The sequence below is a fragment of the Amia ocellicauda genome, chromosome 7 (assembly GCF_036373705.1).
Source record: "Amia ocellicauda isolate fAmiCal2 chromosome 7, fAmiCal2.hap1, whole genome shotgun sequence".
Classification (NCBI taxonomy): domain Eukaryota; kingdom Metazoa; phylum Chordata; class Actinopteri; order Amiiformes; family Amiidae; genus Amia; species Amia ocellicauda.
In genome coordinates this window covers 15,016,083-15,040,927 of record NC_089856.1, presented here as the reverse complement: position 1 = coordinate 15,040,927, position 24,845 = coordinate 15,016,083, and the positions used below count along the sequence as shown (strand labels likewise).

Below are 24,845 nucleotides of genomic sequence, written 5' to 3'. Positions count from 1 at the left end.
AAAACTGGAAGCAGTAGCTACAGTTTCATAGTAGTGCCCCTGTAGTGACTGTAGTGCCCTGGAAAGATATTCAATTGAGTCATCTCCATAATCCTGAAGCCCTACTCCTGCACAGAGCCCACTACTCGTTCTTTCCTATTTCTGCTCTCCTCTGAAGAGGCAAGTCAGTTCCCTGTACTGTGTGCAGCGGGGCATTGTAATCCCGAGATCCTGATGAGTTTTTATACTAATGAATGCGCTCGTTTACTGATCCTGTCGTTGTCGTGGTATCTTACAGCTGAACTGTAACTGTCCAGAGTGTTTATTTTTTACTCCGTGTCAGAAAATGTGTATAAATCTATATCATATGGGGAATCAATATATATGTGTGTAAATATAATAAAAACACACGCACATCACCAACCGACCTGCAGCTCGTCTGCCTTCATCAGCAGCAAAGGCCAGGAGCTAGGCTTGACATCAGCTGACCCTCAGTGTTACTACATTGCCTCGCTCAAAATGACTGGAATCACAGGATAGGTGTTTCAACATTGAGTTCCAGGTGTATGCACGTATACTCAGGCAGTTTGTATATTAACAACATTTTAAGTTAACACAAACATGACAACAATAATCTTCTCTACTATACTACCTGGCAGTCGGTGTACACATTAACTGAAAATTTAGCTAATATACGTATTGTCTGTGTCTACACATGCATTAACAATATGACCAAGAGGTCTGGGAGAGCTTGGCTTGGGTCTCGGAGGGGGAATTGCAGTCCTGGTCCTGGAGAGCCACAGTGCAGCAGGGGTTTCCAGGGGCATAATGTATGACCAGCACTGGACACCTCTACCACGAGGACAGGTTTATGACTGTCCCTGCGTACAGCAGGTGTAGACAGAGGCAGACTGAGGACAGCGGCAAGAGTGGAACAGGGAAGGGGGAGCAGAGGATCCTGGGAGAGGAAATTACTCTGAGCCAGTAGAGAGCGAGGTGTCACTTCCCAACTCACCTGGCCTTCTCCTCCCAGGAAGGAATGGGGGAAATAGCCAACAGCACAGCAGAAGAAACACAGTAACCTTCGATTGCTGCATTAGAAGTATGAACTCTGGTAATGCTACAGATTGCTTCAACACCCTGAAACAGTTGCACTGGAGAAAGCAGTTGAACAAAAATTAAGCAGAGCACTTCTACCGGCCTAGGTCTCCCTACCTGTCTGTTACTCTTCGTGTTGCAGAGTGGCAGTCTGATGCTGAGACCCCCTCCACTGCAGCACAGTGGCTGGAAAAAAAACAAACAGAAGACAATCAGTCAAGTCAAGTATGCAGAGTCCTGTTGCAGAGCTTTAACTGTGTGCAGTGTATGGGAGAGTGCTCCTATAGAAAGACTTCTGTGAAATAACAAAGACTGGGACTGTTACTGTACACCAGCACAGAACTGACATTGTGACCTTGGTCGTCTCTTACACTTTCAGAATGTCTTATGGAAAACATGGAGATACATTTTTTGCTCTGGAGCAAAACTCCTCAAAGGTTCCTCTGTGTTTCCTTGGATTCAAAAATGTCCCAATACAAAATCCAGTCAACACAAACACAGACTGAGACAAGCAGAAGAATGAGTCTGTGGCTCTGAAAAGAACAACCCCACACCCAGATGTGTGCTCCCCTGTGCAGCCCCCTCCTCCTGCCGAGGCTGTACACAGTGCCGTCAGTGGCTGTGATTGACTTCTCCCTCTCTTACTGTAACATACTGCATCCAGCTCTCTGTCTCGCCAGTAGCTGTGTACCATAACTATATACGGTGATGTTTATTCTTAACAGTATGGATTGATTGTTGTCGGTGTGCCGCACAACCAGTGTGTATACTAGAGATTAATCTGCCTTATTCTTACAGTATCCGAGAATAAACAGTGTTAAAACACATGCGCCTCCTTGTCTCTCAGCACGAAGCAGCAGCCAGCCCTGCTTCTCTCTTTCTCTCTCCCTCAGCTCCAACACTGCCTCCCTCCCTCAACTCTAAGCACACACCCCGATGCCTCTGCCAGTCTCTCATCTGTAACCTCAACCCACAGACTACCAGCACACTTATTCATCTCATTTTTATAACCACAGGGCTGGCTGGCGTAACGAGGCTCCTGGGGCAGCATTTACCAGCACGGCAAGTTAAAGCGGTTTTATCCTAATAGGAGAGGAACGCACTAACACTGTAGCGTGTCACACTGATCCTTCGGCAGGCTGATTACAGGGTCTCTGAGGACAGTTTACTGTTTCTTTAGGATTTTGTAACATATGGGGTTTGTTTCGTATCTTTCAAAATGGTCCGGTTATCCTAGCAAGCTGGCGGACAGCTGTGGAATGAGTGAGTAACCTCGGCGCTCTGCTGGCATGCTTGCAGCACACAGCTGAACACACACTGACAGTTTTCAACACTGTCTGCTCCTTTCTCAGTAGCCTGGTGCAATGTTGCTTTTATCCTTCTTAAAAAAGAAAAACAAAAAAAACATGAAAACACATTTTAAAAACTGCTGAATCTTTACTAACCACTGAATTCATTCACAGAATTATTATTATTATATTCAAAATGGATCATTTCAGAGCCAGGCACACGCTGCCCTTATGCCTTATGACACAGAGGCAGGTATTCTGTATTTGATTATTATTCCTAGTGTTTCCATGTTGCCCTGATCCTTACCGCCTCACCGGGATACGGCTCTCGGGGGCGGGAGCGGGGCTGTTCTTTCTGTGCATCTCGCTCTTTTTAAGACAGAGAGGAGCAGTGAAATTAAAAGCGATGCTAATGACATTCTGGAGTAAAGGGCTGCATGAACTGCACTCCTCTGGGAGTCAGGGAGGATCTGTGCTTTCTCTTCCCCCCCCTCTCTCTTCCCTCTCTTAATCCCCCCCTCTTTCTTTTTCTGTCTTACTCCTTCCCTGTGCCTCTCTCCATCTCCCCCCCTCCATCCCTCCTTTCTTTCCTCCTTTTCCCTCCACGGCTCCTTCCCTTTACCTCCATCCTTCTCTCCCTCTCTGTGTACTCCAGTAGAAAGTTAATTGTGCTGGGCTGTGCGCGGCTGAGCGCGGGGCAGCGTTGGGCCCATTAGTGAGTCTCGCTGGCGGAGAGCGAGCAGACAGGATCACAGGCTCACAAATAGGGGGATTAAAATAATCAATGGGCCTCACTTACAAAAGACAGGCAGCCAACGCTAATTGGCCAGAAGGCAAATCGGCAGCCCCCTCTGGACCCTGTTCTCACAGCTGAACTGTATATATATATATATATATATATATATATATATATATATATATATATATATATATTGATATATTTGTACAGAGCCCTGCCAGTATAAAATAAGCAGTCTTGACTGAGAGATAATCCAACTGAGCACAACACTGAGCACAATATGGAGCCCTTTTAAACACACCTTGTCCTTGTATTTAGTCTATGTTTGTATTCAGTGTACTGTCCTACAGCTCTGTGGTATAAATAACAGAGAATTAATCAAGAACAGCTAAATCCAAGGAAACCTTACATGCACAAAGACACACCTGTCCTCACCCACTAACACACACACATGCACGCACTTGTACTCTACCCACTAACACATACACAACTATACTCACCCATAAACACACACTAACACCTGTCCTCACTCACTGACACACGCACATGTCTGTACTCACCTACTAACACACACACTAACACAAAGAAGCACACATTCACCCACACGCACAGAAACTCATACAAACACGCCCCATAACCACTAACACAGACCCATGCCCAGGCACACACTCACACGCTTATACCTACACATGAGCTCACATCAGGATGAGCAATGTCAGAACCCCCCCCACCTCTCGCTCTCTGTGTCCTGTGTTGACAGTTAGTGCTGTAATTGGCAGTGGTTAACCGTAATTCTCCGTCAATTTCCCTGCACAACCTTTCACCCCATGTTGAGAGCCTCCCAGGCGTGTGGCTGTGCAGGGTGGTGTTGCCGTCGAGCCCCCCTCGACCCGACAGTGCCTACAGCTGCTCATTAGCACCCATGAAACACCATAATTGGAGAACTCGTCAATGGCGCTGTGCTCTCCACAGGTTGGCAGGAAACACTACAGCCTCACCAGCCAGGGTCAGCACACAGCCTGACAGGATAGCCAGTGTCACCAAGGGCCTGCTGGGGACACCTCACTCCTCTCTCCCTGCCACTCATCTACACACCTCTCAACCTTCTCTGATCCTGGCAGAGAGCATTAGGGACAGGAGAGTGAGGGAGGAGATTGAGGGAGAAAGTGAGAGGGAGTGAGGAAGGGTGAGGGAGAGAGTAAGGGAAAGAGTGAGGGGAATAGTGAGGGAGGGGGTGAGGGAGAGTGAGGGGGAACTAGGGACATAGTGAGGGAACAAGTAAGAGAAGTAGCACTGGCTGGGTTTCACCGAGGATCTGTTATTTTTAATTTATCCATTTTTTTTCATTTAAATTCTGCACCCCCACCCCAACCTCATCTCTGTCCTGATGCCACAGTGCTGTTCCCTGTGTGCCTGTGTTTCCCGAGTGTGCGTCAGCGACAATGGAGCGCGTTGTATTTGCCATGTGAGTGATGACACAGTGTTTAGCTTGACCTCAGCCCTGCACTCTCCACACCAATAACTCTGCGCAATTACTCCACCACTATCGATCCCCCCTGCTACCCCCCTCCTCGACAGACACTTAAACCTGCCGCTGGGACCCCCCTGTGGCCCCCCCGCCTTCTCTCTAGGAACACATCAATACCAGCAAATCCAACTATGGCATCCACAGCAAATTGCTCTCCAGCACAGGACACACACTGACACACCAACTCATACACAAACACTGACACACTCAAGCACTGACACATACTCACACAGAAACACTGACACACTCTCAGGGACCCAGCCTATACACTGACACAGGACTGCAATCATACCAGAGCAGACATCATTACAGTGGTTCCTGACCTCCTGCCCAAAAAACACCTATGGGATGAACTGTAATGGAGATTCAAGAACAGATGCCCAAGAGCAACTTCTCTTACTTCCTGGGGAACTGCATTAAGCTTGATACACCTATACCCCTGTAGCTAGGGCAAGAGTTCAGGCTGTAATAATTTACAGAGTGAATTAACAATATTGTATCAATCTAAACCCATATCTATAAAAATCTTTGGAGGCGTGAGGGTGGTTTCAGACCTGAATGAAATACAGCGTCACAAAAATCGCCCCCCCTCCTTCCCTGTTAAACACAATTAAAAGGTTCTTGTTGTTCAGCATGGCAGCCCACACTGCTCCTGCCCCCCCACTGCAGCTCCATCTTCAAAGGGCGCCTCTCTCCACCGAGATACTGGGAGCCTGCAGTTTACTCAGACAAAACTTCCCAGCTGCCCTCAGGCCGTTCCCCGCGTCCCTGCATGTCTCCTTTCATTTACATGCTTTTTTAAAGAGCCGTTTTTTCTTGCAGTCTTTCCAGAGAATAGACGTGTGGAGAATCTTATTTTTTGGGTTGTTTTTTATATCAATTTGTAATGCTACACCACACTCACACCCCCAGCTCCCATACCCAGTCTCGTAGCTCTAAGCACTAGCCCACGCTGCCTCTCTCCTAACCCTGCAGTCTACATGAAACAATGTACACATATGTACTGTCTAGTCACTCCTGTGGTGAGTTGCATGTTCTGTCTTATCACTCCTGTGATGAGTTGCATGTCCTGTCTATTTGGTTTTCGGTCTTTTTTTGGCTTCCTACAAGTTCTTAAAATCTCGACTCCCTGAGAGGCAACTTGCAGCCTATTTTTGGTCCCCCCCAACACACACACCTCCCCCCTTCCATTCATCTCAGATCAGCAACACTGGGGGCTCTGTACGGCTCACATGGCTTTCACTAGCCACAGGTCCTGACTGAGCGCTGTCACTCAGCCTGGAGCCCTGGTAAAACAGCAGAGAGAGGAGGCTGTGCCTGACAGTGCTCTCCCTCTCACGTCCTGTCCCTCTCTCTCCCTCTCTTGCTCTGACCCTCCCTCCCTGTCTGTATAACTCACTCTATCTCAATCTCTCTTTCTCTCTATCTTTATCTCCAGCCTCTCTCCCTTGCTCTTATTTTCTCCCTATCTGTTTGCATTACTCTCTCACCCTCTCTGTCTCTCTCAGTGTCCCTTTCTCTGTGACCAAAAGAAGCTGCATTTCTCAGTGTGTCTGGCAGGCTGACTTCACCTGCATTGATGTAGTTGTGACTAGACAAAAGGGTTCCAGTCACTTCCTGCCACCAACGTCAAATTCTATTTCCCATCTTCCCCCAAGCCTCGGGGCTCACACTTCAGAACACTCACTGCCCTAGACCCACAGGTCGCTCCCCTGCCCGGCAATGACTAGCTCTGTCTGCCTACCAGCCTGCCTGCACTATTGCTATCCACATTACTTCTTCTAAAATCTGACATTATTTCTATTGTCTGTATCGCTTCCCAGTGTGGGATCAGCAGCTGCTAATGACATCTCCCACAGGGGGAGCTCCTGCACAGAAAGACAAAAGAACCCTGACTGACTCCAATCCCCCCCTCCCTGCCTGTGTTTGAGCCCACAGGAGTCTTCCTGCTCTGCCTTTGTTTAAAGAAAAAAAGGACCAGGCTTATTTTCTAAAGACAGGTTTGGTAATTGCAATGTATTTGACAATGCCTGTGACATCTCCTGTCCTGTAAGCAGGGCGCTGCTTACTTGTTAAACTGACTGATTGAATGTGTGAGAGAATTCAGCAACTCTCCGAGGCGCTAACCTCCACGCTGCAGGTCTCTCCCCTGGCTGAGCCAGCTGCCTGCCTCCCTGCTGCTCCCACTCCTCCACCGCTGATGAAGACAAATGTCAAAACGCTTGTTCCCCCGAATTGGATCCATTTAGGTGCACGGCGGCGGCGAGAGGCGCCCGCCTAGGTGATTTATGGCTGAGCGTCCGCCGGCCAGCACAGCCCTGTTATTTAATTACACCATGTGTGTTTATTAAAATACTCATAATAATGATAATTCATCTTCCGTAGAAAAGGCACTGAGACGAAACTAAGGCCTCTTAATTCAGCTGCCAAGCCCCACCGATTGAGGAACACAGCAAAGAAGGAGAGAAAGTACAGAGAGACAGTGTTGAAAAAAACTATGAGAAAAATTAAAAGACACAAAAGAGAAGAGTGAGGGATGGAGACAGAGCGAGAGAGTGGGAGTGGGAGTGGGAGTGAGTAATGAGTGCGATAGACTGAACTATAGAGATTAGGTGTGGGCTGGGCAAAGTGTCCAGGTGTGTCCAGGCTGAGCAGACGACTCAGATAAAGGTCAGGGCTGGGGTCGGTCTAGACGTTGGGGGGGGGGGGGGGGGACTGGGACCAGGTTAAGTTCAGGCTAGAGGTTCCGTTTGTCTGAGGGCTGCCAGGGTAGGTCTGTAGCCTGTGTGTCACTGGTTCGTATCTAGGCGACTGCAGTAAGGGCTCCTGGGTGCGGCTGGGGTATGTGGGGCGGCAAGGGAATCCTGCTCTCCTCTGCTGCCATGCAAGAATCCCACCCCACCTGTAACGTGGCCACTCACAGCACTGTATCACTCCCTAATTACCTCGACGGCCTGATATATTGCCCTGTTAAAACCACATAAAAAGAAATGCATTTGAGCTGAAGGTTTCATTGCCTGATTTATTAAAATTGCATTTTTACTCCTTGTAAATGACCAGTGCAAACCCTGGCAGACGCTGCATCACGGAGTGTATCCTGCGCTCTGCCGCCACCCGGTGGACAGTGGAGGACACTGATGCTCCCTGGGGAGAGGAGGTGTGGGCTTCGGATTCTCTAATATATATAAGCAGCTACAGGTCATTGCCAATGCAGCTATCACACTCACTGTAATAGCTCCAATTGTGCAAGCACTCCACTACATCTGTCAGAGGATAATAATGAAAGATAGGCTGAGAGAGAGAGGGAGAGAGGGGGATAGCAGGGGGGAGGGGGGTAGAGATGGGGCGACTGAACTGAGAGGGAAACAGGCAGAGAGAGAGATTGGGTATAGCAGAAGAAGAGAGGAAGGGAGGGATGGGAAGTAAAGATTTGGATGGCTACAACGGGGGCTGAGTTGAGAAACTGATAATAGTAATTGCGGGAAAGAAAGAAGGGGGAGGGGGCAGAAAGAGGGGGAGGAAATGAAATAAAGCAACATGTAAGGAAAGGGAGAAGGGGCAGAGTATCTTGGAGAGAAAGGGGGAATCAGGATGAAGAGAAGGGGAGAAGGGCATTGTGAGGGGGAAGTGGGGAGGAGGGGGGAGATCTGCAATACAGACAGACAGAATGGGGATAAACAGTGTGGAGCAATGTAGGAGAGGGTACAGAGAAAGAGGAGCTGAAATTAATAGAGAGAGGGAGAGAAGTAAAAAAATATATATAAGTGGAAGGACAGCAAAGGGAACAGACAGGATGCATTTAATTTGAGGGGCTGTGTAGAGCAGAAGTTCATCTTTTGACTCATTACCAGGGAGAACTGTTTCAAATTTCGCCTGAATTGGGTTGTGTTACAACCTGAAGTGATTTCAGATGAGTTTCTGTTATTCGAGCAGACGGGCTATCGATCTGTTGGGTTATTACACAGGAGCCGCCTGGCATTTGAAGGCTGGGAGTGTTTAGACAGATGTGAGCAGATTACAGCGGATGGAGGTATTGATCCTGTCCACAGGCCCACCGTCGGCGCAGCCCCCAGGGACCCGGCACAGCAACAGAGTGATCACAGCGAGCGTCCCTGTGTTGGGCGTGGGGCTCACAGCAGCCCCATTCAGAACAGCCTGGCCAGGGGCTGAAGCAGCTCTGAGGGCCGGATCTGCAGCCCTGGTCCTGAAGAGTCTCTCCCTGCAGAGTTTACAGGGTGCCTTCTATGCGCTATGAGCAGAGCAGTGTGGAATACACTAACCTGCACCTGTAAAGCAAATAAGTCCTATTAAGTCATTCAGTGATTAGCTGGAATGCAAACCCGAAGACAGTGAATGAAGTAGTGATATACTTGGTGCCACTGAGATCTGCAGACTGGATGGTGTGGTAGTTGGGTGCCCAAACCAAACCAAACCCAATGGGACAAGCGGCTTGTGTGAATGGTATCATCGCTGCCTCCTCACACACAGGTGCTGTGCACGTGACAGGGCAGTGCTGAACAACTGACACGCACACACCAGAGCCCCCTGTGGCAGACCATGCTTTCCGCCTGAAAACTGCACTACACACAGCTCCACACTTCCCATATGGAAACTTCACGGTTGTCATTTTGTGGTTTGCTTCATTTGACAACCCCCCAATCACACACATCAAGTGGTGGCAAAGAGGGCTGTTGCAGATGTTTGTTTTTTCTGTTTAAAAAATCATTAATAATAATAATATTACTACAATTCAGCAGATGCTTTTATCAAACTACTAGAGACTAGCGGCAATGAACTATAGCATCTACAGCTGTACTGAACTGTACTGAACTGAACTGTAGTGTACTATACTGTAGTGTACTGAACTACACTGAACTATACTGTAGTGTACTATACTGTAGTGTACTGAACTACACTGAACTATACTGTAGTGTACTATACTGTAGTGTACTGAACTACACTGAACTATACTGTAGTGTACTATACTGTAGTGTACTGAACTACACTGAACTATACTGTACTGTACTATACTGTAGTGTACTGAACTACACTGAACTATACTGGAGTCAACAGGACTGCAAGCTGACATCTCACCCAGAGGACACAGAGGTTGAGTACAGCACAGTGTCTCTCTCAAAGAGGCGCACAGTCAGTCCGGGGTAATAAACCCTCATCCTTAAACAATGGACCTCCTAACCTGTGAATCACAGAACTTCCCCAACGGGTGGACAGTATGGCCCAAAGGCTCTCTGCAGTCAGTGGTGCAGTGTGGTTTGCATCACAGCACATGAAGACACTGTGTTGCACTGCAGGAGCAGACAGCCTGTCTGTTTCTAATACCACAGCGCCAGTGCCTTGTACACACGGACAGACTGCCTATCTGTCCAGATAACTTGGGTAAATTGACTGAATTAAGCAGTTATTAAGGGAGCAGGGCTGTATAAGTGGGCCCGCGAAAGCTCACTGTTGTGTTTTATTAGGTGTCCCCTCTTGGGAAATACATGTGCATCGAACGCTTAATCACACTTACACTCTGTCTGACCAAATGCATGGGGATGGTATACTGACTCATACTGGACTCTCCCAAATAGAAAAGGACATCTGCTCGACTTTCCCAAAGCACAATCAGCACCAAGGGGAGAGAAAGGGGAGGTGTGCTGCCCTTTGCATGGCTCTGCCTTATTACGAACCGCAGAACACAAGACTGAGAGAGATATCTGGAAGAAAAGAAAGAATTAACAAAGAATGAACGTAGGAAACATACAGATGTATCTGTAGTGTCCTACCACCTGAGGGTGCATTGTTGTTGTTATATTGTATTATTATTATTTATTTTGAAGACAGAGTCCCCAGGCCTGTATTATTATTATTATTATTATTATTATTATTATTATTATTATTATTATTATTATTATTATTATTATTATTATTGTTGTTGTTATTATTGTTGTTGTTATTATTGTTAAAGCCTTCTATGTGTTCAGTGTGGTACAGGACATAGGGGAGCACAAAATGTCACACACGACCAAATGTGACCAACCTCCAACTACAAATAATAATAATTAAATAAAGATATAATTGAATGAAAATCTATGTATGTAATGTTTCTTTATTTTAAATTGCAACTGTAACACAGGGGCAGCTTAACACAATGGGTACATGGGCTGCAGCCCAGGGCCCCAACCTCCAGGGGGCCTCAGTGAGTCTGTCTGTCAATGGAAATTTTACATTTTACAAGTGTGTCATTCATCGTTCATCGTAGTAACGTAGAGGTTAATGCTTGCCAGCTATTGTATACACATTTAATTATTCTTCCCTCTATTAACGTTATTACCTAGCCAGCTAGCAACTAAATCTCAGCGGGAGAAACAGAGAAGTGAAATAGCACCATGTCTGTTAGAAAACACGAAAGCGGGGTGCAAAAAAATGGAAAACTACTGAAGTTAAATCAGCTAGAGCTGAGGAGCTCATTATGAAAACTCCTAAATTAACTGGCTGCATGATATGCATATGCACACAAACATACTTCTTCTCTCTCTGGCTGCTTAATTTATGTGCTGTTTGGAGGTTTCAGTAGTGCTGTTTCCTGTCCATTGGTAGTGCGCAGATTAATATTGCTAATTAGGGTCCATTTAAGAAATAATTTAAACTTGTTGTGCACACACATATGAAACACTCACACACACACATATGAAGTGCATGCGAGAAATTCTCATATAGATGAATGAGAGGTTTTTCATATGTGTGTGTGAGAGACATTTTCAGTACATCCGGAAGTCATTTCACTATGTCCGGAAGCCTTTTCATGGGTAAATGACAACTCATCCCCGTCAATTCGCCCAGCAACAATTGATTGCCGACAATTCGCACACATCATATATTCTCCACATGAGCATTTGTAACAGTGAATGCATTTACTTATTGTACAGCCATATAACACATATATATATATATATATATATATATATATATATTTATAAATTTAATTATACAACTAATCATGACGGCTGTATGCATCTATAGGCTACTTAAAATAGGTTTCACAAAGCTTGTCTCTTTGCTGGCGTAGGAACACTGCTGCGATCCAAGCATTTTGGGTTTGATTCCTGATGTAGGTGTATTATTTTGTATGTAGGTATAGATTGTTTTTATTATATATATATATATATATATATACAGGGGCGTCGCTAGATCCTGTATTTTCTCTCAGCCCTGTTAATGGAACTTCAACTTCCTGTCCTGTCTCAAAGTCTCAGATGTTTTATTGGATTTGCTGACCACAATATGCTTATTACAGCACTGAGACAGGTATGGACAGAGATGGGAATTGAGCTATATTCAGAAGGCCCAATAGTCAGAAAGTCCACAAGTCACAAGACTGATGTCTGATAATATCAATAGAACTGTCTAAAATAGGTAGATAATTCATATTTACCACCAACATAACATAGTGCTAATTGCACCAGTTTATTGTACACTCACCTAAAGGATTATTAGGAACACCTGTTCAATTTCTCATTAATGCAATTATCTAACCAACCAATCACATGGCAGTTGCTTCAATGCATTTAGGGGTGTGGTCCTGGTCAAGACAATCTCCTGAACTCCAAACTGAATGTCTGAATGGGAAAGAAAGGTGATTTAAGCAATTTTGAGCGTGGCATGGTTGTTGGTGCCAGACGGGCCGGTCTGAGTATTTCACAATCTGCTCAGTTACTGGGATTTTCACGCACAACCATTTCTAGGGTTTACAAAGAATGGTGTGAAAAGGGAAAAACATCCAGTATGCGGCAGTCCTGTGGGCGAAAATGCCTTGTTGATGCTAGAGGTCAGAGGAGAATGGGCCGACTGATTCAAGCTGATAGAAGAGCAACTCTGACTGAAATAACCACTCGTTACAACCGAGGTATGCAGCAAAGCATTTGTGAAGCCACAACACGTACAACCTTGAGGCGGATGGGCTACAACAGCAGAAGACCCCACCGGGTACCACTCATCTCCACTACAAATAGGAAAAAGAGGCTACAATTTGCACAAGCGCACCAAAATTGGACAGTTGAAGACTGGAAAAATGTTGCCTGGTCTGATGAGTCTCGATTTCTGTTGAGACATTCAGATGGTAGAGTCAGAATTTGGTGTAAACAGAATGAGAACATGGATCCATCATGCCTTGTTACCACTGTGCAGGCTGGTGGTGGTGGTGTAATGGTGTGGGGGATGTTTTCTTGGCACACTTTAGGCCCCTTAGTGCCAATTGGGCATCGTTTAAATGCCATGGCCTACCTGAGCATTGTTTCTGACCATGTCCATCCCTTTATGACCACCATGTACCCATCCTCTGATGGCTACTTCCAGCAGGATAATGCACCATGTCACAAAGGTCGAATCATTTTAAATTGGTTTCTTGAACATGACAATGAGTTCACGGTACTAAACTGGCCCCCACAGTCACCAGATCTCAACCCAATAGAGCATCTTTGGGATGTGGTGGAACGGGAGCTTCGTGCCCTGGATGTGCATCCCACAAATCTCCATCAACTGCAAGATGCTATCCTATCAATATGGGCCAACATTTCTAAAGAATGCTTTCAGCACCTTGTTGAATCAATGCCACGTAGAATTAAGGCAGTTCTGAAGGCGAAAGGGGGTCAAACACAGTATTAGTATGGTGTTCCTAATAATCCTTTAGGTGAGTGTATATCCTAATGATACTTTTATGTTATATTGCTGAATATGTCTGGTAAAATTAGTCCTAAATTGGGAAGTGCTTTTTGTATGAGTGTATACCAAGTCTGTAAAATGGAGGTGTTTATAGGGAAATTAAGTGCATTGTTTATTACCCTAAGTCGGTATATATATAGTAGATGTAGATCTTAATTTAGTCAAATAAGTCACTGTGACCTAATTTCATGATAGTCCTTCTGACTAGTGGGCCTTCTGAATAGACATGTAACCGGCAGAGATAACATCGACCAGTTTGACCTGATTTCACAGCTAAATAGATCAAACTGCAAGAATATTACGTGTTACAAAGCAGTATATTAGTAAGTTATTGACGTTTTTAAATTCCTTTTAAATAAAACGAAATAAATTAAATCGTGAAAACGTTGCGTGTAACTGCATGTTAACGTTTTTTACAGGGTTACCAAGACCAGGGTTTATTCTCACCCAACAAGGCGATCTGAAATCTCTTTCAATTGCACAGTAAAGAGAGGCAGATAGACCAAGATAGTCGCGTTATTGTAGCGCAGATTTGCACAATTGGCGCAGATATGCAGAATTCCACAAATCTAATTGGAGGAGCAACGCAAACCCGCGGAGAACTGCGCAGAACTGCGGACATCTTCACTGCACGAACGTTGCCCCTGCAGTTCCTGTCTATGTGCTGTCTCGACTCTCTTCACTGCGCTTGCTCGCCGTGTGCATCCGTTACCATGGTGCTGTTTATGCATTCTTCACATTCATTGGCCAATTATTCGCCAATGGCTGTGAATACAAACCAACCAGGAGCTCGATGATTGGCCAAGGGAGTGCCTCGTCCTCCCATTGGAGAACTGGATATTTTTACAAAATGCGGCGCTGTAGCAGGAAGGCGATGCTTCAGAAAACATAGGACAGTCGTGGATCTGTTAGACAAGAACAAAACCCAGCCAAACTAAAAACATACATTGGACCCGGACATATCGGATCCTGAAGAAGAACAAGTAAGGGTGATTAGAGATATTTTAACAATGTGATTTTCGTAGGCTGCTGTGTGAACGCTAGACCATCCTTCCTTCCACACTGTGAAGGTATAACTACAACTAAGCGTAAGATCTGAACATTGTTTACATGCGCGTGACAGTACAGTTTACATGTCATATGTTTATAGTAGTGTCAGTTTATTGATGATCTGTAGGTTAGGAGTAGTATTCATCGGCGATTGTATGAGTAGCGGCAGGATGATTGATATCAGGTAAGGTTAGTGTACATGATATTATAGCCTAACCTTTCCACTACATACACAGTAATGGTATATTGGGACAGAGCCCTCACACTGAGATTGTCTAGTGTTCCCCCGAGTCCCCAGGCTCTGAGCCTGGCTGGGCTGTCCCTCCCAGCCTCGCAATGCTGCAGTACGTATTCTGAAATTCCTTCTATATTACTTGGTCTGCATGAATGTAATCATTAGCCGCTGATTTGAAGACCTATATACAACTCACTTAAATGGGACTGTTCTAGCCCAGGTGTTGACAACTTTGTGTTGTAATTTTGCATTCAGGATTGTAGTTTGTGCAACCTGTCCTCTCTCCCGTGCCCGGCATTGTCAGTGCCCTGAGTGACGACCTCCTCACATGCGTGGCACCATGGCTTCCTCTCATGCCCTGCGAGAGCAGAACTGGGCTGCTGGCACACGGTGAGAATACACACACACCTGCTCTGTCACCCACTTCACAAATACTGTCTGTATTGGAAAGAGATTTACCACCCTCCTCCTCCTCCTCCTCCGTAGCAGGGGGGCAGCTCCTGGCTTCAGTAGCCGGGCCCGTGACCCTGCCCCAGGTACAGGAGGAACCCTCAAACCACTGAGCTCAAAGACCAGTGCTACTCCCCGGGGGCTGTGCATCGAGAACCAGGACCCCTCACTGCCTCAAGACTGTCCTGTGAAGAGTGCCCCCCTGGGGGTAAAAGCGGGGGGCAGCAAGCTCCCCATACCTGTGAAACGGCAGCACCCCCAGCCTCCCACTAACTTCACGGAGGCCCACCGCCGATGGGAGGAGAGCTTCCAGAAGGTAATGCATCACTGCAACCCTGAAGCCAGTCTACATAAAGACATTAAAGGGATACTTCAGAATTTTGGCATTTTAGCCTGATTTCATACTCACCCAGAGTCATTCAAATGCATGGATATCTTTTTTAATTCTCTGCATCCAGTTTGAAGGCATTTGAATTCAACATTTTGTTAGTATAGCACAATTGCTGGAATCAAATGGTCACAAATCGCTGACTCTCAAAAGCTGGCTAATATATCTTTAAAATACTTAAAAGCTGTGTGGATAACACGTGTACAGTAAATATTCTCTACAAGTTTATACAAAATCAAAAGTATTTTGATTCATATGTTTAAATGTATTTTTCTTTTGGAACTATCTCGTGGAACTACGCATTTCATCAGCTGTGATGAGGTTGGTGCATGGATACGCTCACTGTGTGCAAATGAAAGGCAGAACTGAAAGTAGTCCGTAAATAAAAATTAAAAAATCATAAGAAATAAGTTTCCTGAACAATTTATTTATGACTTATAGTATTGTAAGATCTATTAGCCGGCTTTCGAGAGTCAGCAATTTGCAACAATTTGCTTCCAGCAATTGTGCAAAGCTAACAAAATGTTAAACTCAAATTCCTTCAAATTGGACACAGAATAAAAAGGTATCCATGCATTCATATGACTGGGTGAGAAATCATACTAAAATGCCAAAATATCCTTTTAAGATTCCTCATAGTTTTCCCCTTAACTGTGCCTCAAGTATAAGGTTGTTGCTCAAAGTACCTTAATACAGTCCATGGAAAAGCTGCTGCATTTTATAATTAGTAAGTCCAATATTTAAGGTCCAGTTTTATGCCTGCAGAATGCTTTGACTGCAAACCTCTTCTCTGCTTTTCAGTTTAAGGCTGCTGCTTAAATGCTGTCACTCAAAATTGTGAATTAGCATACTGAATCTGTCGAGTATAGCAGCAACACTTTCTATTTTTATGGCTGGTCAAGTAAATTCTGATTTGATTTACTTGTACTTAGACTATAAGAAACCTAATTACTTCCCAGCAGAGTTGTTTTGATAAGAGTCTGTCTTGGTTTTGAAGGGTAAAGTTCAGAAGAAGAAGCCATGCACCAAGCCAGTACCCTTCAAGCTCTCTGGACCTCGGGCCACCAGGCCGGCAGCATTGACCAAACAGACCATGTGTAAGACACCCCAACCTGGACCACTGCCACCAAGCCAGACTACACAGCCAGAAATCAGTAACACACTTGAGCTTACTGTCACCAAAAACACCGCCCAGACTGTATTACAGATGGATGTTCATACAGACCAGTCTGTAAATGCCAGGCCTTTTAACATTGCCCAGTCTGGACACCCAGTCATCAGCAGGTCAATCCAGTCAGTGTACCCTCTATGCAGTAATACAGCCAAGTCTGTACATACTACACTGCCCAGTACTGCCCAGTCTGTACATCCTGAACTCAATGCAAATGTCAACCAGAGGCCTGTTCAAGCAATTCTCCTTGCAAACCCATCAATCAACAGTGTGATCCAGTGTATGCAGTCAACAGTCCTGCACACTACCCAGCCTGTACCATACCACCTCACTGAAGCAGCCCAGTTCAGTGCTTCTTCAGTCACCACTGCAGAGGAATCTACACATCAGGCCTCCTCGAAAATGAATGATTTTGAATTACCAGCACCAAGCTGCACAGCTCAGTCAAGCAAAAACACCCAGCTGATGCCTCCTACCACTCTTGAAATGCCCAGTTGTATGGTCAGGCCTAGAATCCCAGGAGTGAGCAGTACAGAACAGTCCTTACATCAGGCATCCAGCTACACTTCTGGGATCATGCAGTCTGCACTGAGTCCCCCTGCCCAGCCTGTATACACATCCCTGAGCTCAGCTGCTCCTTCTGCTCTGAACACAAGTTACCCTGTGCACCCAGCTCCCAATTCTCCCAATGCCTGTGCAAGCCAGTCTTTTCTGCACAGGCCTGCACTCTGTGACACAGGCCTCTCTGCATTTGGAGCACTCCATACAAAAAGCCTGTCACTCAGTAATATGGACCAGTCTTTAAAAAACACACAACCCTCTCTGCACCTAAACTCGGGCAGCATGGCTCTAGCGGGGCACCCGGTACTTAGTAATGTGACCCAGTCCTCTGAGTCGGCCAGCAGCACCACGGCTAACTTTGGTTTGTATACTGATCCAAATCTAGAACACAATGGTTGCTCTGCTTCCTCCTGCTGTGGCTGTACCACCCTCCACAGTGAAGAGAAGATGAGGCAAGATCAGTCAGTGCACACCCTTACCTGCAGCTCACGGTTGCCTGCACAACTTGCCTCTCTCACCATCAGTCAGCAGGGTTGTGGACGGATGGCACAGATTTGTCGGCAGGAAACAAGCGACACAAACCCAGGAGACTCGGAAGGGATGGGCTGGTCAACTCAGCCACAGCACCAGAGTGTTGACCAATCTGTAAAGTCAAGGCAAGAAAATAGGGATCAGTCTGCAAAGCCACTCGATTCAGGTATTAAAGAGAATCCCAGCACCTTTTCAAAACCAAAGCCCATCTCCCAGGACAACTCTAGTACAGCATTGGCAGGTAAGGAGACTGATCCTTATTAATTTATTTTAGTTTCAAATGCTCTGTAATGCACACATGTGCTTCCTGTGTCCACTCAGAAATGTTACAAGGAATGATAGACACACACGGCAATTTGCATGTCAGCCTCCGATTACAGCAGACTGTTCGATGTGCAGTTCAGTTTAAAGTTACAGATCACCTCTTCTTTGAGGTGCTGGCTTCAAGTCGCTTTATAGACATGGGGATTAACATTAGTGTCTCTCCCTAGGTGGTGTGGTGCAGTTCTCCCCAGATCCTGTGGCACTGCGCACTATTCTGCAGAATGAGGGGCTGAGAGCCGGGGTGGCTGTGGGGTCCCTGCTGGAGAGGAGCTCTGTGCGTTCTTCTGTCAGGGGCAGCTCTGTGTACCTGGTGAGTCTGCATGCCTGTGTTACCCTGAATGTGTGTGTGTCTGTGCGTTCACCGCATGACTCTGACTGTGTGCGTTTGTGTTTCAGCCCCAGAGAGTTTTGGTCAAGAGAGCGCGGCCTGCAGGAATAGTCAGTGCAGGTCAGTCCCATCTCTCTTATAGCCTAACTGTGAACACACACAGCACCTCCTCATTGCCGCACTCGGTCTTATTGTCCTTCTCTCTCTGTCTCGCGGCCTGTTCCCTTCCAGCTGCAGAGCAGGCCATGACCCCAGCACAGCGGTGGACCCCCCAGAGAGTGCCAAACACGCGTTCACTGTGCAGGAAGGCACAGTCTGTCCAGCGCACTCCTGTATTCAAGGAGACTCCCAGGTCCCAGGGATTTGGGGGCTACAGCAGGGAGCCTGGGCCCCACAATGAGGTGAGGAGCTGGGTTTGTGGCTTGAGCAGAAATTTAATCATACTCTTCTCAATAGGGCACTGCATTTTATGTGACCTGCTCTCTGCAATTAATTTCTCCCTGCTTGCTCAAGGTGGCCATGGTCTGCTTCATTGAACCACTCATTGATTAATAATCTCAGTTTCCCTGTAATTATCACAATTAAGTCTTTCTATTAAGGCACAGCAGTGGGTTGATAAAGTAGCAGCAGCGATGGACATTTATTTAAAGGGACAGGCACCCTTTATTACTAAATCAAATTCATTTTCCTCAAAGCCTGTGTAAAAAGGGATGTATTTTTAATGATATTTAGCAGCAGAGTACCAATTGCTCCACTGTGTTTTGCACAGCTCAGGTGGCAACTTTGTTAAAGTACAGACTTATTGCTTCTGTCAGATGGTCTTTAAAATGTAGTGTTCTGCTTGGAAATTATTTTCTTAATTGGGAACTCAGTTACTGGAACTGGGGGGGCTGCAGGGACATCTAGGGCAGAGGGGTTGAATTACATTTGGAGATATAAGTTGCAGAAAACACAGGGCCTTCTCTGTGTTTGCAGTATACGCATTTCACAGATAAAACTAAATTATGTATCAATCTTCTTTTTACAAGAGTGTCCAGGAGATGGTAAGTACTCTGACTTTAATAGTTGCAAACTGGATGAGAGAGTCCTTGCCTTGCAGTATGTTTGCAGGTGCCAGCCATCTGCTTCACTCAGATTTTACTCATATTCTGGAACCTGTGTCTGACAGGAGGGCGTGGTGCAGCGTCTGTTCGAGGAAAAGGAGGAAGTCCAAGAGCATGGACAGGAGGACCAGGGAGAGAGAGAGCCTGAGATGCAGTGCACAGTGAGTCCTGAGAAAGACATCCCCTACATTCTGCTCTTTACATCCCTGCCTGTAATCACCACCTGCTGTCAGCTGTATAGATTTACTGTATAGATAAGTCCTAAAAATATCTGATAGTCTGGATATGATGCAATGTAAACTAATATTTGTATACAAAGCTTCTGTTCAGTGTGTGCATATTGCTTGCAGAACACTGCCCCAGCCATACCGCAGAGTGAGAGAGAGGGAGCCAGAAAGAAGGGAGTGTGTGGGGGCCTCCCGGACCCCGAGAATGCCAAGGTCACTGCGCCCTTCTTCCAGGCCCCGCACCGCGAATCTGTCATTGTATTCTCCCACAGCCAGAGGGTGTACAGGGGCATGGGGCATCAGGGCAGTGCCCAGGCTACACAGGATGGCCCTGGTGGGGGGTTGCATGTCCCAATTGACCTCAACTCCCACCCCCACCATGCTGCTGAGGCTCCCCAGACAAATCAGCCCCCTAACACCCACCACACTGCCCCTCTGGAGCCCTCCGTATGTCCCAGAGACCTGCCCCTCGCGGGGAACTCCGCTGCAGGTAAGGATCGGCTATTCTGCTGGTGTGCTGTGCAGCAAGTGTGAGGCAGGTCATGATGGCTATTGCCTCTGCCCCAACCCTATCCCAACAGCCCACTGAGAGGTGGTCATACAGTGCATCCGGAAAATATTCACAGCGCTTCACTTTCTCCACATTTTGTTATGTAACAGCCTTTTTCCAAAATTGATTAAATTCATTATTTTCCTAAAAAATCTACAAACAATACCCCATAATGACAACATGAAAGAAGTTTGTTTGAAATCTTTGCAAATTTATTAAAAATAAAAAACAAAAAAGCACATGTACATAAGTATTCACAGCCTTTGCCATGACACTCAAAATTGAGCTCAGGTGCATCCTGTTTCCACTGATCATCCTTGAGATGTTTCTACAACTTGATTGGAGTCCACCTGTGGTAAATTCAGTTGATTGGACATGATTTGGAAAGGCACACACCTGTCTATATAAGGTCCCACAGTTAACAGTGCATGTCAGAGCACAAATCAAGCCATGAAGTCCAAGGAATTGTCTGTAGACCTCCGAGACAGGATTGTATTAAGGCACAGATCTGTGGAAGGGTACAGATAAACTTCTGCAGCAGTGAAGGTCCCAATGAGCACAGTGGCCTCCATCATCCGTAAATGGAAGAAGTTTGGAACCACCAGGACTCTTCCTAGAGCTGGCCGCCCAGCCAAACTGAGCGATCAGGGGAGAAGGGCCTTAGTCAGGGAGGTGACCAAGAACCCAATGGTCACTCTGACAGAGCTCCAGCGTGTCTCTGTGGAGAGAGGAGAACCTTCCAGAAGAACAACCATCTCTGCAGCACTCCACCAATCAGGCCTGTATGGTAGAGTGGCCAGACGGAAGCCACTCCTCAGTTTAAGGCACATGACAGCCCGCCTAGAGTTTGAAAAAAGGCACCTGAAGGACTCTCAGACCACGAGAAACAAAGATTGAACTCTTTGGCCTGAATGGCAAGCGTCATGTCTGGAGGAAACCAGGCACCGCTCATCACCTGGCCAATACCATCCCTACAGTGAAGCATGGTGGTGGCAGCATCATGCTGTGGGGATGTTTTTCAGCGGCAGGAACTGGGAGACTAGTCAGGATCAAGGGAAAGATGAATGCAGCAATGTACAGAGACATCCTTGATGAAAACCTGCTCCAGAGCGCTTTGGACCTCAGACTGGGGCGAGGTTAATCTTCCAACAGGACAATGACCCTAAGCACACCGCCAAGATAACAAAGGAGTGGCTACAGGATAACTCTGTGAATGTCCTTGAGTGGCCCAGCCAGAGCCCAGACTTGAACCCCATTGAACATCTCTGGAGAGATCTGAAAATGGCTGTGCACCGACGCTCCACATCCAACCTGATGGAGCTTGAGAGGTCCTGCAAAGAAGAATGGGAGAAACTGCCCAAAAATAGGTGTGCCAAGCTTGTAGCATCATAGTCAAAAAGACTTGAGGCTGTAATTGGTGCCAAAGGTGCTTCAACAAAGTATTGAGCAAAGGCTGTGAATACTTATGTACATGTTCTTTTTTTGTTTTTTATTTTTAATACATTTGCAAAGATTTCAAAAACTTCTTTCACATTGTCATTATGGGGTATTGTTTGTAGAATTTTGAGGAAAATAATGAATTTAATCAATTTTGGAATAAGGCTGTAACATAACAAAATGTGGAAAAAGTGAAGCGCTGTGAATACTTTCCGGATGCACTGTATTTTGCACAAGCCCCGCCATTTGCTGAAATCGCTGTCATTGTGTTGTCATTGCAGTTTTCAAAACTTGCTGATTCAATGTGTGTATTTGTAAAGGAAAATGAAAATGTAACTCATTTTAATTTGCATCATCACCCCAGATCCAGGTAGTGAGGTGCGGTGGTGCATTCCAGCGCCTCCCCCTGGCTCGACGGTGAGGCGGCACCCTGCACTCGGCCCCTCTATTCAGGACATCCTACTGGACGAAGAGTGTGCCGCCTATACCTGCCGTGCCCCCAATCAGCCCCGCCCCCCACGCCACACCTGCTGTGACCCATTGGCTCGAACCCTTGACCTGCAAGACTCCACTGTGAGTGAGCAGAGCAGACAAGTTATTGAATGTATACAAACAAACACTGAACATGCTGCACCTCTGTTAGAAGTGGTTAATTTTGTCCAGTGAGTTAATTTTGATCAAAAGCAATGTCCTAAGAAAGCTTAAAACTGAGGCCCATTTATTTTGCTGCTACTAGCTTATTGATTCCAGGTCCATGTTTGCCAAGGTGACAGACAATCTTGTTTAGGAGGGGAGGGGGGGGGATTTCCTATAGTTATTTCCTATAGTTAACTGCTGGGGAAACTGCTGTTAAGCTGCCAATTCTCACTGCCAGCACACTGAGACCTCGGCTTCCAGACCAGGTTCTGTGACCCTGCCTTGGCCGAGATCGGCCACTAGAGGGCCCTCATCTGTTGTGTCCAGTCTTCCTTCTGACTCAGTGAGTGCAGATAGCATACCATGCTGAAGGAGAATGCTGATTTCTTTATTTATCACTTGTAATGAAAAGGGTCTAACTACAGCACCAGCTCTTTGAGTATAGTAGACAACCAGGGATTGACTGAAGGGAAAATATTGCTGCTCTCTCACCTCTGCCTCCCTCTCTCCTTCCCCAGTGCTTCATACCCATTTTCCTGCACTCCTACTCCTCATCCCTTGTTTTCCAATCATCCTGCTGAGAGCAGACTATGCTGGGGGATTTGTGTCCTGGTAGGGGCTCTGTCTCCCTGTAACACCCGTCTTCCCTCCAATACTACCTGTCAATCAAACGAAGGAGCACCAACAACAAAAAGTAGAGCACAGAGACTGGCAACAAGCAAGCAAACAAAACTGTCTTCACTGAGATGACTGAGGAGACCTCTGCGCCTTCAGCCTGCAGGTTTTGTAAAACAACCTGGAACACACATTGTATACAAACTGAAACATTAGGTAAATTTCATGAACTGTCAAGGCACAGAAACCAGAGAGGCTGCTGACTGGCCTGAACAGTGGAAAATGAGTAGAACTGTAATTGTAATTGTAAATTTAAATTCCTGGAGCTACAGTTACAAGAGTTAGGCCGGTTTCTGCACTGTGAGGAGTCCTCTTCAAGCAAAGACCATTCACCACAGCGGAAACTGAGGAAAATGGCGAGTCGAGTCAGTGCAGCTGACTGGACTGCTTTACTTTGCCACCTCAAATCTGAAACGTGATGTCTAAAATACAGAACACTAAGCAGATGCACTGACTGGCTGAATGTTTATTTGGAACATAACCTGCATTTCCTGACACAGCTGGAGAAAACAATTGCTTACCAGCCACAAACTCCTTATTCTGCAAGATCACTTTTTTTGGCAACACATTTATTGTTTATTTTGTGTTTTGAACTTTTTCTATTACAGATTACCAAGCCAGTGCAATTATCTAAGTTTGTTTAATCATTTTTATGTACAGCATTGACAATATGAATAAGTAAGTAAATAAATTAATAAATAATAATGTACAATGTCTATAGAAGTGTTTGTGTGCACCCAGAGGAAGATGGCCAACCGTGTGTGTGTAAGAGTGAGAGTGGTGTGTATGGTTAGTGTGGTGTCTCAGTAGCTGCTGTGTTCCCCTCTGCAGCCCCCCAACGGTCTCTGTCTGTAACACATGGCCAGAGTAGTCAGCCTGTCAGTGCCAGCTGAAGCAGCCTCCCTCAGGCCCTCACACAGCCCCTACGCTGCACAACAATACCAGCCTGGCCCTCCTGCACACCGCAGGCAAGCACAGGCGAGCACAGCCTCCAGCACCCCTGGGTCACTCAATTGAGCTAAAGACACAAGCAGACTCCTGAACCATTCTGAAGTGAAATAGGTGATGAATTTACCTACTTGACTCTACTTAGTTATTTCTTCAAGGAAAGCACATCTGTAATAGGGGGGAAATGTGACCAATGAGATTAGAGTGCTGAAGATGCAGCAACCTGTAACCTTTGCACTGCACACTGAGTGGTGTGTAATTACGAACTCTGACACAATGTACACTTTCTTGTGCTTGTAACTGGGTATTAAAGAGTGAGTTTCAACTCAGGCGTGTAGCTGCAGGGTTATTATTTCTCTCCCTCTGTCTCTTTAGATCTCAGACTCCATTCTTCTCAATCATGGTCTCATCTGTCGCAGTCTGTCTCCATTATTCTCGGTCTCTGTCCCTCAGTGCAGGGCAGTGTCATTGAGGGTTTTCCTGAGCTGACAGTTTGCGGTGCCTTGTGGTTGTGCCACAGTCCGCAAGGTCGGGAGAACTTAAAAGTCCCCACACAGCAGGTTTGAACAGAGGGGCAGAGCAGCCACGTGTGCCACCCCCTTCCACAGAGAGCTTACCCACACAATAGGGGGCTTAGGGTGTTTGGCAGCCAGGGGAGGGCAGTAATCCCATCCTACAATGGGACACTCGCCCCCTGCCATCCCACACGCTCGCCCTGCACAGCCAGTTGATTCTGGACCCGGCCTGCTACACAGCAGCAGCTGACTGAGTGCTGCGCCGCAGTCATGTCACACTCTGCTCTGTTTGTTTAGTTTGTTTTCATAGCGTTTCGCTTTCCTTTGTTTTCCTTCAGTTGTTCGGAAATGGTCAGTAGTTT

At 46.3% G+C, this 24,845-nt stretch overlaps 1 protein-coding gene across 2 annotated transcripts; it reads left to right on the top strand.

Moving 5' to 3' along the window:
- The first annotated feature begins 14,201 nt into the window (after positions 1-14,201).
- On the top strand, positions 14,202-24,297 carry troap (trophinin associated protein). Of its 2 annotated transcripts, none has more exons than XM_066708662.1 (11): positions 14,202-14,337; positions 14,895-15,029; positions 15,126-15,405; positions 16,475-17,981; positions 18,232-18,374; positions 18,461-18,512; positions 18,624-18,793; positions 19,561-19,656; positions 19,846-20,212; positions 22,074-22,282; positions 22,864-24,297. In XM_066708662.1, the coding sequence occupies exons 2-11, from the start codon at positions 14,968-14,970 to the stop codon at positions 22,924-22,926; spliced, it is 2,949 nt and encodes a 982-aa protein (XP_066564759.1). In that variant the 5' UTR covers positions 14,202-14,337; positions 14,895-14,967; the 3' UTR covers positions 22,927-24,297. The 2 variants fall into 2 exon arrangements, with proteins under 2 accessions (XP_066564759.1, XP_066564761.1); XM_066708664.1 differs by having other exon boundaries at positions 14,202-14,343.
- Positions 24,298-24,845: the final 548 nt, after the last annotated feature.